Source organism: Apis dorsata, unplaced genomic scaffold, assembly GCF_000469605.1.
Source record: "Apis dorsata unplaced genomic scaffold, Apis dorsata 1.3 scaffold_946, whole genome shotgun sequence".
Classification (NCBI taxonomy): domain Eukaryota; kingdom Metazoa; phylum Arthropoda; class Insecta; order Hymenoptera; family Apidae; genus Apis; species Apis dorsata.
In genome coordinates this window covers 273,283-289,743 of record NW_006264055.1, presented here as the reverse complement: position 1 = coordinate 289,743, position 16,461 = coordinate 273,283, and the positions used below count along the sequence as shown (strand labels likewise).

At 31.9% G+C, this 16,461-nt stretch overlaps 2 protein-coding genes across 5 annotated transcripts; one reads left to right on the top strand and one right to left on the bottom strand.

Moving 5' to 3' along the window:
• Positions 1-540: 540 nt before the first annotated feature.
• LOC102674231 (probable serine/threonine-protein kinase DDB_G0268876) lies at positions 541-3,258 on the top strand. Of its 4 annotated transcripts, none has more exons than XM_006623795.2 (4): positions 541-1,256; positions 1,626-1,867; positions 1,951-2,220; positions 2,379-3,258. In XM_006623795.2, the coding sequence occupies exons 1-4, from the start codon at positions 1,251-1,253 to the stop codon at positions 2,599-2,601; spliced, it is 741 nt and encodes a 246-aa protein (XP_006623858.1). In that variant the 5' UTR covers positions 541-1,250; the 3' UTR covers positions 2,602-3,258. The 4 variants fall into 4 exon arrangements, with proteins under 4 accessions (XP_006623858.1, XP_006623859.1, XP_006623857.1 ...); XM_006623796.2 differs by having other exon boundaries at positions 1,582-1,867; XM_006623794.2 differs by lacking the exon at positions 541-1,256 and having other exon boundaries at positions 1,575-1,867; positions 2,379-2,603; positions 2,752-3,258.
• Positions 3,259-4,405: 1,147 nt separating this feature from the next.
• LOC102674547 (fatty acid synthase-like) lies at positions 4,406-14,405 on the bottom strand. The gene is made up of 19 exons (XM_006623797.2): positions 14,186-14,405; positions 13,875-14,125; positions 13,554-13,785; positions 12,729-13,147; positions 12,225-12,518; positions 11,715-11,922; positions 11,380-11,540; positions 10,964-11,281; positions 10,387-10,892; positions 10,007-10,311; positions 9,508-9,906; positions 8,056-9,086; positions 7,723-7,955; positions 6,945-7,641; positions 6,052-6,877; positions 5,489-5,958; positions 5,142-5,396; positions 4,816-5,070; positions 4,406-4,737 (listed from the first exon to the last, which is right to left on the bottom strand). The coding sequence occupies exons 1-19, from the start codon at positions 14,364-14,366 to the stop codon at positions 4,591-4,593; spliced, it is 7,188 nt and encodes a 2,395-aa protein (XP_006623860.1). The 5' UTR covers positions 14,367-14,405; the 3' UTR covers positions 4,406-4,590.
• Between the last annotated feature and the right edge of the window lie 2,056 nt (positions 14,406-16,461).

Below are 16,461 nucleotides of genomic sequence, written 5' to 3'. Positions count from 1 at the left end.
TATATATATATATATATATATATATATATATATATATATATTACTTGTTCTATTTATACATATACAACATTTACATCGTAAGTGAAATGTATATATTTTTAATATTTATATTTATATTACATATATCTAATATATTTAATTTTTCTTATATTATGCATTATAGAGAAAATACTATAAATAATTTATATTTCTATTTATATTAGATTTAAATCGACTATTTTAGTGTTGTTTCTAGGGTTCTTGTAGTGTTACTTTTTGAAATAGCAATATGTTTTAGAGTGATATTAAAGTGATATTAAGAAATTAAATATATTTGTATGTCTTGATATTTTGATGAAATTTTTTTTTTATTCTAGGTTTATTACATAAGTTTAATTAAAATCTACGTCCCTAATAATTCTATATTAAGTTATTAAAAAAAAATTATGGAAATATCATATATTATAAATTATGAATTTTCATAATTTTAAATATTTTAATGATATCAATATCGTATTATATATTATATATAATTATATACTATGAAAGCTATATTTAAATATGTTTGTGATTTCTTTTGCATAGGAATATTCCAGACATTTAGAATCGCGTTTCGCCGCGATACGTATACGCATGTGCAAACATTTCTATAGTTGTGTTCGTTGTTTAAAGGTTGTGGGAATATAGTTGAGTAAAGTAGCGAATGAATGTTGTTGTTCCGCAATGCAGTTGATCTTATGATTTGCGTATGCTTACGATTTTTATAACGTTTGCACGCATTCACGAAACAAATATAAAATCACGCGGACTATTAATTAAAAACTATTGGTTGATGTCAATCTTATATATAATTGTTTGGTCTATCGTGGTCTGTGTGAGAGAAAAACAAACAGTTCTCCACGATCTTTCTCGAACAATGCATCGCATATTATAGAACGAGTGTCACAGATAAATATATTATTACTCAGTCTAACATTTGAGATTTTTTTTGTTCGATTTAGCGAGCATTTGCATATCGTTATACTTTACATTCTTTAATGAGCTACCACAAGTAGGTAATAGAGGTTAGCGTCTCGCAAATAGTTCAAGGATTCGTATCGTGCGACGAAGTGTTTTGAAACGTATTTGTTATACATCTTTTTTTCCAAGACTTGTGCCAAAATCGTATGTTACACAACACAAATATTTTTGTGAAATTCTTCAAAGACATTACTTATCACACCGCACATTTGAAGATTCAAGTATATTGTTTCAAGTTTTGGTGATTCCAAATGACAGTAGGCAATTTATTATTTATAAGTTTTATATATTGATTTAAATTACAATAAATTACAAAAAATTACGATAAGATATTCTGAAAATATATTATTTGTATTTGTGATTTTATAAAAATTTTATTAATATGATTACATAAAAAAATACTTTAAACAGTTATCAATTATAAATATTGTTATTTTTATAAAAAATGCAATCAAATATCGAAAGAATTGTTATATTATAGTTTTTTAAAAATAAATTGTTATATTTATATAACAATTATATAACATATTTATATTATTATATTTGAAATTATTTGTCGATCTTTACTATAAAACATGGCAGCACTATCTACGCAGTATCAAATCTATTCTCCTACTCCGGTTCAGAATGCAATGGGAGGAGCAAATCTTCATACCCCTCCATCCATATTTCAACATATGATGGGTCAACAAAGTACTTCACAACAACCAGGAACATGGATGCAAATGCCACAAGTACCTCCAATGTCAATACCATGGAGTGTGCCATCTCTCCAACAACCAGAATTAGTAAGATTTACTGGTGGACCAAGTTTTGAACCAGTTCCTCATCAAAAGAGAAAACTTGAAACTTGTGATCTGTTAGATATGTAAGCAATTTAAATAATAATATGTAATAGAAAAAAATTTTTATTTTATTAATGTAATATTTAGTGAGTATGGAATATTATAGGAGGCAAACAAAACAGTTTATAACAGAAGAAAAAATGGCTGCACATTTCAAAGATTTGCATATTAGTTCCAATTATCAACAACATTCGCCTGTACCATCAACTTCAACAGCTGATACACAACCAGTTCCTTCTAGAGAATTGAATATGGAGTTAGAAATAGATGCAGCTAATACAGATCAATTAAAATCTGGACCCAGATTGATTCTTTCAGAAGAATTGAAAAGACTCAAGAAAGAACCTATTTTACCAAATTCTTTATTATCCAAATTGTAAGTCTAAATATATTATACAATAATATATATATATTTTTTTTATGAAATATATATGTTTATATATATGTTGAAATATTGCTTTAAAGTTTATTTATTTTATTACAGTATATTTTTTTTAATAAAAAAGATAAAATTTGATAGTTTTTCTCTTTCAGGGAGAGGCCCTCCATGGCTTTAGTTCTATGGGAACCTCCGAATAAACATCTTCGTATATTACCGACTAGGGATACACCCACTCCAATTCCTAATATTTCTGATGATAATAATAACAACAACAACAATAACAACAATAATAACAATAATAATAACGAAGCTATTTCCGATTTAAATCAAACTTTATCGAATAATTCGTCAGGTTTCGAACCAATGGAATTATGAAGGTAATTTATTAATTAAAAAATTGTTTTTACATTCTCATATATCGTTAGAGAAGAAAGAATGCGATATTATATTTTAATGTGTATGTAAATTAAAAAAAAAAAGTTTATATCTTATATTTTTTATCTGATACTAACATGCTTACACAAGGTTGAGTAAAGTAAATGGATGGCAATTCTTTTTATTAAGTGAAAGTAAGTAAGTAAATTATATTCATTCTATAAGTTAATGAATTAAGTTATATTATTATTTTACTTATCAATTACAAGAATATAAAATTGTAAACAAAATAACATCAGCAAGTTCCTTTTGTATATTACGTATGATTTATTTGCGTAAATTTATTGAAGAAAAATGAATAAATAAGAAAAAAAAAATTTCTTCAATAAATATACATTTATGAGTTTATTAGAAACTCAGTATTATTATAATTATTATTAATTCTCGAATCACCGATTAAAAAATAGCCGATCTTGATCATTTTTGATCCATCTGACTTGTAGATATTAAATATCATTTACATCATCGAAAACATGAATCAAAAATGACTCGGTTTCTGAATGAGAGTTAATATAGTATATTATAATTGTACCTTTATTATTAATAATGTTTCATTTCATTTTATTATAATAGAAATTAAAATACGATGATGATTACGCGATATATAGAGTGATACAAATGGACAGAAAATGATTATATATGCAAAAGTCAAAAAAAAAAAAAATATGATTTTTTTATTAAAAAATTTTATATTTTATTTAAAATTTCATTTTTAAGTAAATCAAATTTGAAATTTTTAAAATACAAATGAATTTAGCTAACTTCCGATTGAATAAAAATAAAATTTTTTTATTTAAAAATAATTTTCGATAAAATTGAACGAAATAGTATTGATGAGTATTTGATTAATTATTATTAATTATTATTATTAACCGATATCATCTAATATTGATCATTCGTTGAGGATTTATAATTTAAGATGGATTTAGAACTATCATCAACAAACACACAGTATTTCTAAATTCATTTAAATATATTTTAATGAATATGGTTTAATTATCTGCAGTTTAATTATTTATTCTCTTTAAATGTATATATTCAATCTTTAATTCTATCCTATTAGTTTTAGTTATATTCACACATATTAATAATATATTCAATTGAAAATTAATCAATCCCATATCCAATTGAAAACAAAATTTTGAATGAAAAAATTTTATTTCTTTACTTTTAATCTATTTTTGCGTATTAAAATTATCTTCTGTTCTTTTGTATTATCCATCCTAAAACATCATCCTGTATATAAATCAAAAAAAAAAAATAAACAATAAAATAACAACTAAAAATAAGAAGAAAAAAAATTACTCGTAATACAATAAATATTGGATAATTGCTTAGAAGTGCCTGAATCAAAAATTAATGGAATTTAAATTTAATCCTGATATAGATCAAAACTTAGAATTTTCTTTGTAATTTTCTACATGAAGACTAAAAATGAAAATAAATATAACGATAAATTTTATGGTCAAACAGAATCCTTCTCAATAAATATAAGATAACTTCTGGATACTTTAAATCACTTCGGAAAGTTATCCAATGTCTAATGTATTGTAATTTTATTTCTACAGTATGTATATGTATATGTAATGTAATCTTAAGGTTCTATGATGTTAAGGTTGTATTATATATAATTCAATTTGTTGCATGAATGATGATCCATTGTTTGTCATATGGGGATGATCTGACATATCAATATCTGATATGTTTCCAATTGTATGATTTTGCATAAAAATATGATAACATTACATTTAATTCTTTATTTATTTATTTGAGAAGTGATATATAGATAATAATAGATATATTGTTAAAGAATGAACATATATACTCATGCTATTGTATTATATTATATTACCTTTTTTTACGATATATTCTTTAATTTAATAAGTTTTTTAACGATAAAGTTTCTTAGTCCTCGTCTACGATTTTAATTTAGACTTTGGAAAATTTTAAATTTTCCTTAAACATCTCCTCATCCTCCAAAGGTTCACCATTAATAATTTCTGCGATTTTTTTATTATTCAACATGGAATTGTGATTTCCTTCTATTTTATGCACTGTCACGGTTCCATTAGTTAACTATATAAAAATAATAATTTCGTTATATTATCCTCATACGAATTAATTATTGATATTAATTAACTAAATATATGTAACCTTTTGTAATCCATAAGTTGGATCCGTTACTTCTATAGCCGGTACCGTTGGTGTCAACAACGTAATAGATGTTCTAAGAGGCGGTAAGGAAAAAGGATCGTATTTGTCCAACGCGGAAAGTCGTTTATAAATAAACGATACAATAGCTTTTAAAATTTCTGACGAGTACATCTTAAAAATATTCTCGGTCGAGTGTTTAACTAATACATCCAACTTTTCGTTCCAATTATTACACTTCTTTAATTCAAATTTGAACTGGAAAAAAAAATCAATTAGTATAAATTAATCGAATTTTTCGCGATGAATCGTGGAAATATACAATTCACCTTTTCGATAGTGGGTGATTTAATGATGCTTAGTATTTCGATGAGGAATTTATTTTGATACTCGCTTTCCGTAGATACCGCAAAATATTGTGACTTTATAGCTTTCATGTATTCGGGAGATCCGTCAATTAACGTGAGATGTCCTATTAGAATGTGAGGTTCTAATTTCCTAACTAGTTCCATGGCTATAACCGATCCGTATGAATATGCAACTATGTTGAAATCTCTACGATCTTTGCTCCTTGCTAAAACATGCTGAGAGAAGAGAAAGAGGAACGAATTATATTTTTTTTTTATCCCGAAATCTCTTCTTCTTTTTTTTTTTTAATATAATTATTAAAACATACGGGCAAAAGACATTCGGCCATTTCTTCTATGCTATTAGCAACGTCGTGTATTCCTAATTGCAAACAAGTGGCAGGTACTTTTAACATTGGAATTAACGAGGAAAAAGTAATGTGAGAGCCTTCGAGACCTGATATGAAAAATATTTCGTTCTTTTTTTCACCACATTTAGTAGGAAGCTCTATGAAATACTGATTTTGTAATATTGAAACGTTCAAGCTTTTGATAAACAATTTCATGCCGGTCAATTTTTCTGTCTCAATATTCAACAATTTAACTGGTTCTTTATTTTTTATATTTTTCCCAGACATTTCCACAAGTTTGGCTATGTTCAACACTCTGATCTCTTGTGCGCTTAGAAATATGTCGAAGTCTCTTTCTAGAGTCTGTTTTATCTCAACGGCAATCATAGAATCCATACCCAATTCAGCTAGGGAAGCAGTCTGCCTCACTCTCTTCAAGTCCTTTATATCTGTGTCGTTACAAAAGAATTTAAAAAAATTCCAAGCAAGCAAATTAAATTATGATTTTATCAAAAAGAAATTAAGAGAGGAATTATACTTACTCATGATATTCATCACTGCTTCAAGAACATTTGTAACTTCTTTTACGTTACCTTGTTTATCTGCAATCACTAAGCTAGACACGATTGGTTTACTATGACACAAAAATTTCTCCAATTCTTCTAAAAATGACGGTATGCTTTGAGGTATGGTCCCACTGATTACCTGTTTGTTCTTCAATACTTTTGCAGCGAGACCGACGTCTTTTATAAGGCCCCATTGAATAGCCATTCCGGGAAGGCCTTCCTCCACTCTTTTCTCGCATATTCTCTCCATTATTCCATTTCCAAACGCATAGTTAGTTTGACCGATATTACCTTTCCCGCACGCGATGGAGGAAAATACAACAAAGTGGCGAAGTTTCGGGCAGATCTTTCTCGAAAGCACGTCCAGGTTTTTGGTGATCGTGGCCTTGGGTTTTATAACTTTCTCGAACGATTCCACGGTTTGATTCACCATGAAACCGTCTTTCAACAAACCTGCCAGGTTGAATATACCGTCCACGGGCGCCTGCTTCTCTGCAGATCTCAGTATAAACTCGCAATCCTCTGATTTCGATGCATCCACGCCAGAGATGATCGAAACGTTAACACCGTATGACTTCCACATCTCTACCTTCATTCTTTGATAACCAGTTTGGATTCCGTTTCGAGAAACCAACACTAGATTCTTTGCGCCATGAAAGATCAACCAGTCCGCAAACTCTAGACCTAATCCTCCTAAACCGCCTACGATTAAGTAAGTTCTATCCTCGAAAGCGTTGAAACGAGGATAACCAAGAATCGGTGTGGTTACAGGAGTGTTCTCATCTGATATTTTAATCAGAATCTGCAAACAAATTTATTTTCGAGATTATTGTCATTATCAGAAGGAACAATAAGCGGAAGTAATTCACCTTTCCAATATGTTTGCCCGCTGCCATGTACCTAAACGCCTCCTCCAATTGATTCTTTTCAAAGCATTTTCTCACCAGAGGTTTAATGTTTCTTTCGGCCAATTGCTTATTCATAAAGTGATATATTTCCTTCTGTATTTCTTTATTAAAACCAAAGATTATGGCATCGAGTATCACTGCATGGAAGCTAATTTCTTTCAAGAATATGTCCAATCCCAGTTGATTGTTAACAGTCATGTCGAATTTACCAATTTCTAAGAAACGACCGCGGTAACCCAGGCAACGAACCGACGCCTGGAGTTTATCTTCAGCCAGAGAGTTGAGAACTATGTCCACCCCTTTCCCACACGTCTGCCTCATCACCATCTGCTCAAAACTTGTGTCCCGAGAATTTCCAATGTGATCGTCGTCTATGCTAGGAAACGTCTCCCTGATGAATTTTCGTTTCTCGGCAGTGCCCACCGTTGTGAACACCTCGCAGTTTTCGGCTAGGGCCACGTTGATGGCCGCTTGACCGACGGCCCCGCTTCCACTGTGGATCAAAACCTTCTCGCCCTTTTTTAATTTTCCAAAGTAGAAAAAGGCGTAGAAAACCGTGAAGTAAGCGGATGGAACGGTCGCAGCGTCTTCCAGGGACCATTCTTTTGGCACAAGCCATACGGTTGATTGATGGGGTGTGACTAGATTGGATATACTCCTGAAAATTGTAATTAATTTGAATTAATCGTTAATCTAGAGATTTTTTTAATTTCTAAATTGTTTCATATTTCTTTCTCACTTGCTCTCCACGAATCCCATCACTCGTTGCCCATTTGCATCGATCCCGCAGAATTCGAAACCAATAAAACAATTGTCCATTCTGGATTTCATTATCGCTTCCGGCATCAATTTTCCAGTGGCCAACATCACATCTCTGAAGTTCAAAGAAGCGTATACCACCTTGACCACGTTCTTCTTGTTTGGTTGAATCGAGCCCTCTATCCACTGGAGGGAATTCAGATCTCCTCTTACCTATTTGGAAAGCATTCGATAATTTAAAAAAAAGGAAAAAGGAAGGAATATTCTTCAATAGAAGAATATTTTTCTTAAGACAATGAATGTTCGAACACACCTTCAGATCGGCATAGGCGTGAGGGATCAAAGTTGGCTTCGGCTCCGGATAAGGCAGGTGCCTATACGTCCCCCAAATTTTTCCTGGCCTCAAGACGTTGTAAACGATATCTATGTCGAGCTGTTTGGAATAGAATGGATCCTCCAACGAGAACTTGGGCGCATTTTCGTCCTGGATTATCACGGTCCTCACAATTTCGCCGTTAGGCTCCTGTACCAAGCACTTGACCAGACCTTGAACACCATTCTCGAGATCTCCTTCCGCGACTAATATTAATCTGATCGATTTATTCGTATGTTTATCCTTCTTCATCACTTCCTTCACTTCCTCCACCCAACCGAACTCGTCGTTCCTCACGTACACCACTTCCATCTTTTGAGGTGGTTTCTCCACAGCTTTCCTCAGAAGCAACAAGATCTTGTCTTTGCAACTCTTCTCCAATACGATGTTCAGATTGTACATTTGAAGGGCTGAGAAAATATCCTCGTTCACGTCGCTCTCTCGAAGCAGGATAAAACCATGATTGCTTATCGCGAGCAAAAATTGTTCCAAGATGTCCATTCTCTTGTTCGTTATAACGTCGTGGCCGGCTACCATGAAAACGCTGCCGTCCTCCGGTAATTTATTCGGCTCAATTACGGAGACGTTATCCTCGGAGAGCGATAATACCTCGCGTTGTTTCGGGTCTGCGGCCAGAATCAAGCTTGGACGAATCATCGCGATATTGTTCAACATCTTGACGAGGATGGGAATGAAGATCTCCTCGGCGGATACTTTGTCGTTCTGGTGTAGCAGTTCGAGGATTTTTGGATTGTTTATACTGTGACACTCCAACGCGAGATGGGTGGACAAAATGAGCATCTCTTCTATCGATATCTGCGCTCTGTCACGGTTCGCCACGAATTTGTACTCTTCTAGGATAGGCACGTCCATTTGTTTACGTCGTTGAATAACGTTCGCCTTTACTCCACGAATCTCGATCCCGCCGGATATTACGATGTCGTAATCGTTGTATACCATGACTGGGATCACTGTAAAAAATTATTTCAAGAGTGTTTTAAAATAATTAATAGTTTTGGGGAGTTTAGAATATTTTTTGAGGGTATAATAAAAATTTGAAGAGTATCTTTTCGCAAAAAAGTAACTCTAATTTCATTTGCAAAAATTAATCAACTCTCGAGAAGTTATTCTCAAATATATTTTCGCTCTTATTCTTATTAAATGAGCTAGAACAGAGTTATTGCATGATAAACTTTCCTTTTGAAAAATGGCGAATGGAGAAGTGATTAAGTTAGAGGTATGTCTATGACAATGGCGAAATTCGTTGCAAAAGAATTTTATTTATATTTTTAATAATGAAAGAGTATCGATAAGTCTGAACCAGAAATACTTTGAAATATAGTTCTTTAAAATAATTGTGAAAACATTTGGAAAAAAATATTTTCAACGTACAATTGTTCTCCTCGGTAAGATGTCGAATAATCGTATTGTGAAACTTCGTATCGATCACCATCTTACGAATCGCAGTTGGTACATACAACGATTTAGTATCAAAACCTAATATCTTCATTTGTAACATGTTATCCATAAACACGGCCCAATTCTTCATCCAAGCGATATGCCCTCTCGTTGCTTTGAGAGAACAGCTTTTCAATGCACAGAATGGACCGGCATACTCGTAACCACGAAGTCTTAACTCCGTGTATATATCTTTATTGGTCAGAACTTCTTCGTCCTCGATCTTGGCGAGAAACTTTTCTTCGATCATTTCTTGTTTGGGATTCAACTCCATGCGGATTGTACCTGTTGCTACTACTGCAGATCCCTCTGTTATCTCGAATCTTCCGGATCCTTAAAATATATCGAGCGATAATATGTCGGTAATAAACGGTGGTTTAATTTTAAATTTTCATTATCTTCAGTCGATAACTCGATGGAGAAAGAATCGTACCTTTTTGAATTATAATTTTCAACGAAACGGTATTGGTTGAGGAAATGCTTGTTGCACGTTCGAACTTGATATTTTCAAACACAACCGGCATATCATCGCAAAATTTCCCTTCCATTAAACTAAACATATCCCAAACCATGAGCAAATAACCCATGGCCGGGATTAAGTTTCTTCCATCGATAACGTGATGCGTTATGTACTCGTAATTTTCGTCTTTGAGGTTAATATCGATTATTCGTTCCGCTTTGGTAATCTTTTGACGTTGAGTGTTGATTTCCACGTACCAATCCTCGGAGTGTTCCCATCTGAAATTCAACAATTTCTCGTTCCATTAAAGCGTCGATTCTTAACTGACATTGCATTCACCTGTCATTACACACCTGATATAAGGAGAGATCATGGAGGTGCCACGGCTAACAGGGAACTCTACGTGAGGATAAATATTTGCGAGTTGTAATTGGAGACCAATATTGTACAATTTTCCAAGCGCTTGCAAAAAGTATTCCGCGTTATCTTTGTGATTTCTTTGAATCAACGAAATATTTATCACGTTCTGATCCAAAGATCTTTTCAAAATTGCCTGGAGGAGACCGTGAGGCGCTATTTCAATGGTTATGGCGTCATTTGGGATCATAATCGCCGTTTCAGCGAACAACACCGAATTCAACAAATTATTCGTGTGATATTCCGCGGAAGAATATTTGGCAGCTTCCGTGTGCCACTGACTTTGCGGCACGGAAGTGCTCACCCACTTGGAACTTCTTGCTTTTGGATTGGGAATAACTTTCTTCAGGTATGACAATAATTTCGGCCCCGCATCCGCGATGTAACGACTGTGATAAGCTATATTGCTGCACGACACTTCTTTCGCAAAGATGTTCTTGGCCTGAAACGATTAGAAAATCAAGCTTCAGAAAAGCTCGTTCGAACTCGTGGTAAAAAAAAAAAAAAAAGAACCTGTAAGGTGGCAACAAATTCCTTCATGGATTGAGCTGGACCACTTATCGTACAGCTATCAGGACCATTGTGGCAAGCGACTTCGATATCGGGCGGGCATATATTCTTAATCTCCTCGTATCCGAGGCCAATCGCCGCCATCGATCCTTGGATCATTTTAGTCTCGATGGAAGCTAAGCCTCTGGAATAGGCCGCGAGTATCATTTGTTCGGCCGTGAAACATCCGTCCGCGTAAGCGCAGCCAAGTTCTCCGACGGAATGGCCAATTATATTATCCGGCTTGATACCCACGCTTATTAATAAATCAACGAGACCGATCTGAACCAAACATCGAATTTATTGTCAACTTGTCAACAAACGATTGGTAATTAGGCATATCAGTTTCCAAGAAGAAAATATTCGAATTATTTTCATACCTGAATAGCAGCGATTCCAACGAACGAATTCAAAATATTATCAAAAATCTTTTTATCCTTATTAGTGATTATGTCGATGATATCGATACCGTGGGGCTTTAACACTTTATCACATTTGTGGATAGCCTTGGCGAAGATTGGGAACCTCATCAATGCTTCGCCTTTGGAGATTTCAAATTCAAATTTACAAATTATTCGCTAAGTTTGTATTATTATATTTAATCTATATATTTTATCTATATTATTATATTATAATTATTATTCTATATTTTTATATTTTTAATTTTTTTTACATTATTTTTTATATTAGAAATTTCAATTCTAATACTACGTACCCATTCCAGCCCATTGCGAGCCCATCCCAGAGAAAACAAACCAAATCGGTCTTTTCGTGTCTGAATATTCTTGAATCTCCCTCGACGGTTTCTCAGATATCTTAGATCCAACTATGGTGAACCCTCTGAACATGTAACCGGGTATATTTTGACAGTAAATATTGTACAATAGTCGGATGTATTCCACGTCTACTGGTATACTTTCGACCTACAAAATCGATTCTCATTTTTTAATTTATATGAACAATAAAATATATTTCATCTAATATGAATATATATTACTAAAAAATAAAATGAAGCACCATTTATATGGATTAATCGAGAAAGTCATCCTGAATATCTTTTACAATATATATAATTGATCAAAATGCAATATTAAAACAATAATGTATTGATGAATCCAGAAATTAACATTTATTGGTGTTGGTAAATAAACTTGATATAATAATTTTTAAAAATTCATTAATTAATTTCTTTTAGAATTTATATAAAATAGACGATTATACATACATGACCGAGGAGAACTTCCAATGCCTCTTCGGTCCGGCCAGATGCGATCACCAATCTCGGCAAATCGTCGGAAGGCGCTCCATTGTTCACTTTATCTTTCGTGTAGGACTTCAAGAGCGCGTGAGCATTGGCGCCACCGAAACCAAAGGAGTTTATTCCTACGTAACCACCCTCCCATGGGGTTGGCTCCGTGATCACTTCGACTTTCCCCTCGTCGAAGCACTTCACACCCTTCATAGGACTTATAAAGTTTATGTTCGGCGGGATTATACCGCTTTCCATCGCGATGATTATCTTAAAGGTAACAATAATCGGTAAAAAGAATTCGTTCTTTTTCTCATTGTTTCTATTCAAAATATATATCTCGCTTTTCCATAAATAATCAATAATTATATATTTAACTTGTACAACTTTCTCTTCATATCTCGTCAAATTGTTTCAGAAGAAATTCAAAAGAAATTTTGAGAGAAAAAAAAAAGGGAAAGTATTTCAACATTTTCGTACCTTGGCTATGGAGCAAAGACCACTGGCGGGTTCGCTGTGCCCTATATTCGACTTGATGGTGCCAATCCTAAGAGGAGTGGTTCTGTTCTGGCAGAAAACTTTATCGATAGCGTTCAGCTCTTCGGGATCACCGATTGAGGTTCCGGTACCATGAGCCTCCAAGAAGGCCAATTTGTTAGGTGATATGTTGCACTCCTTGTAGAAATTTGTGAGAAGCTGTTTCTGTATCTCGCTGGCAGGGAACGTGATTCCCTGCTCCTTGTATCCATCGCAATTGGTCTTCGTGTAGACGAGTTCCGCGTAGATTCTCTTCGCATTCTTCGCCTTTTGCAAGAGGATCACGCTGATCGCCTCGCTGCGCCCGTAACCGTTCGCTCTCGCGTCGAAACTTTTGCATCGACAATCCGGAGATAACACTCCTGAATTTTAAAAATCAAAAATGATATATCCTGAAGGATCCTTTTTTTAAATACGTTTTTTTAATACGTTTTTTTTTTAAATACGTTTAATCGTTGATATAAAAAAAGAATTGCCATTTAAAAAATGATAAAACACGAAGATTGAGAGAGAGAGACGTGATTGTTATTCGATTGATTGAAATAATCAAATGTTCTTTAAAAAAAAAAAAAAAAAAGAGAGGATTTTGTATTATATTTATTATAATTATATTACAATTGCCACAGTAAAATGTATTCGAATTATCATTTAATGATAAAATGATATGCATTTGTAGAGATCATCGTCATTATTTGATCGATCGAAACAATCAAATGTATAAAAAAAAAAGAAAAGACAAATCGATTTGGCAAAATTATTGTCATTTACCGAGACGAGCGAATTGAAGAGATACGTAGGGATGAAGGCAGAGATTGGAGCCGCCTACGATTACTGCATCGCACGATCCATTTCGAATCAACCTGTAACCTTGATCCAAGGCGAACATACTCGAACTGCAGGCTGTGTCAATCGTGTAAGACGGGCCATGCAGATCCATGAAATATGATATCCTGTTGGCCAGCATGGCTCTGCTGCATCCGGTGATACCTAAACCGTTCGCCTGGAATAATATATGGAACGAAAATATTAAAAGAATTAAAAATATATTGTGAAAAGGCGACGAGTAAAAAAGTATTCCTAAAAAGTTACTTGTAACTTTTCGTAGAACCAAGTCTTCTCCGACTCGCTGACGCAAGATCCTATAACTACCCCGGTATTGCTACCCTTGAACAGGGTAGGATTTATCCCTGCATCGATAACAGCTTCGTAAGCGTGTTCCATCAATATCCGGCACATAGGGTCCATGGTATGAGCTTGTTTGTAATGGACTCCGAAAAATATGGCGTCGAACTTGGTTAAATCGCTCACTTTCCCGCCACTTTTCGGGATTTCCGCGTGATCTGTTCGAATTTAACGAAGATCTCATCTCATAATTCTTGTATAAATTAAATTTCGATTACCTTGTACCCATCTTGAGGAATTGTCCGTGATGAGGTCCACCTTGTTCATCAAATTGTTCTTCAACTCTATTATATTCCTGCTCTCTGGAAATCGTCCAGAGATTCCTGTGATCACCACTTCCTCTCCTGGTTCCGTTACGGCGTAATTCATCTTTAACGGATCTCGTACGTTGAAAGACATTTTTGTGCGCGTTTTGAAATTAATATCCCTCTAAATTCTATCAACTTTTATTTCTTTTCAGTGCAATCAAAAAGTTGATATATATTATAAGAAGAAATGATATTAGAAGAAAAAAAAGGATGTCTTGAAAATAAATAAATAAAGCCAATCGAAATCAATGGAAGAAAAATAGATATATAATTGAAAACTCGACTTCTGAGAAAGGTTTTTTATAACAATGTCTCTCCCCTCTATGTGAAAAGAATCATTTCTTGAATATTCTCAAAATTTGCATATTTAATGATTATACGTCGAAATAATTTTTGAAAGTCTAATCAATTGAATTCATCGTTCTTAGTACTGATAAAATTTAAATTGGCTGAAAAATATTTTTTAGATTTGTATATATTGTCGATTAAAAAATTATACGCCATATTTTTTCAAGAATATTTTATTGTGGTATTTAATCTTCTTAATAAGTACTATGTATGGGATTACATGGTTGAACGTCTTAGAAAGGACTTTAAGAAAACATAAAGACGAAATCTAGGCTAAAATTTATTGAAATTATGAATTAGATATGTAATATGAATTAAGGATCGATATATATATATCTCTAAGAAAATTTTCGTTTTCGAACAAAATGCAATATATGATATATCAATCGATTCGTTTTGTGAGAAAACAAATATGAAATTATTTTGCGAAAATTTATTTTTATCGAAAAATTTAAGAAATTAAATAATTAAAAATTTATGAAGTTTTCGCTTTTTTCGCCATTTTTCGCCATTTTTTTACAATATTTTATTTAGCAGTGTCGCGAATTAAATCAAAGATAATAAGATAATAAGATAAGATAATAAGATGTATTCATTTTAAATCAAATTAATCGAATAATCGTCAGATAATTGCATTTTTTTTTATATGAATATCGACTTTATTTATTGATTATTATTATTTTACTTTTTTCATTTATTCATATATTAAGTAAAATAATATGAATGTGCAACATTTTTTTTTTTTTTCTATCGTCAAACAAGAAGAAATTGTATTGAAATTAACAGTGTATAAGTATAATAAATAGCATATTTGAATTATTGCCTTTCTCAATGAATATTCGTCTATTCAATGATTTAAATGTCAAAGGTGGCCGGATATCGCATTATTCTACATAATTATTTGCCCTGTTTGCCCTGTTTTTGTATTGTACACAATATATTTATTTGAAATTCAAGTTCAAGGAATTATAATAAATAAATAACATAAATAAATATAATAATAATATTATAATAAATTCAAATTTTATCACGCCATGTATCGTTCATCAAAAATATAAAAAAAATAGATTTATTATAAATAAATAAATGATAAATCTTTATATCTTATATAAATTCAAATTTCATTTGTTTATGCACTCTTTAAATCAAACTTTATAAAAAGAAATCATAATATATGCCAATACAAGTTATATATTCATTAATGGCAGTTTGATTGACCATGATATGATATAGTTTAATTGATAAATTATTCATAAAATGAACTTCAATGATCATAATAATGCTATTCCTCATATATATTTTATAATATAATGATTAAATATTCCTCGTGATCATTTTTCATTATACAAATTATAATTACGTAATACACTTACATTCAATAACAAAAGAAACATATTAATTAATATTGATAAAAGAATGATTAGACAAAACATATCATTATTTTCTTAATAATAATGTTTTATTTTAAACTACAAAATTACAAAGATTTTTTATCAATATAGGAATTCGAAAATATATTATATATTTGTTATAGTCACATTTCTTTAATAATATTATTATAATCTATATATTAATCTATTAAATCTATGCATATCAGTACTAATCACCAGTACTAAATATCAATATTAAATCTTTTTTATAAAAACTATATAAATACAAAGAAAGTTGCAATTGTAAAAAAATAAAGAATTATTTTTATGAACGTATAAATACGTATAAATACAACAAAATTTGGTCAATTAATACTACACGATCATTCTTCTTTATATCAAATAACATTTCATGTTTTTAATTAAAAAAAAATTAAGTAAAATAAAAAAAAATTTTCCATTCAAAAA

Coding starts and splice junctions, on each gene's coding strand:
- LOC102674231 (XM_006623794.2), top strand. CDS start 1,575: ATGGCAGCACTATCTACGCAGTATCAAATCTATTCTCCTACTCCGGTT. Junction 1,868..1,950: donor ACTTGTGATCTGTTAGATAT/GTAAGCAATTTA, acceptor GGAATATTATAG/GAGGCAAACAAAACAGTTTA. Junction 2,221..2,378: donor AATTCTTTATTATCCAAATT/GTAAGTCTAAAT, acceptor TTTCTCTTTCAG/GGAGAGGCCCTCCATGGCTT.
- LOC102674547 (XM_006623797.2), bottom strand. CDS start 14,366: ATGTCTTTCAACGTACGAGATCCGTTAAAGATGAATTACGCCGTAACG. Junction 5,397..5,488: donor TGGCCGAATGTCTTTTGCCC/GTATGTTTTAAT, acceptor CTCTTCTCTCAG/CATGTTTTAGCAAGGAGCAA. Junction 4,738..4,815: donor CAACTTATGGATTACAAAAG/GTTACATATATT, acceptor ATTTTTATATAG/TTAACTAATGGAACCGTGAC.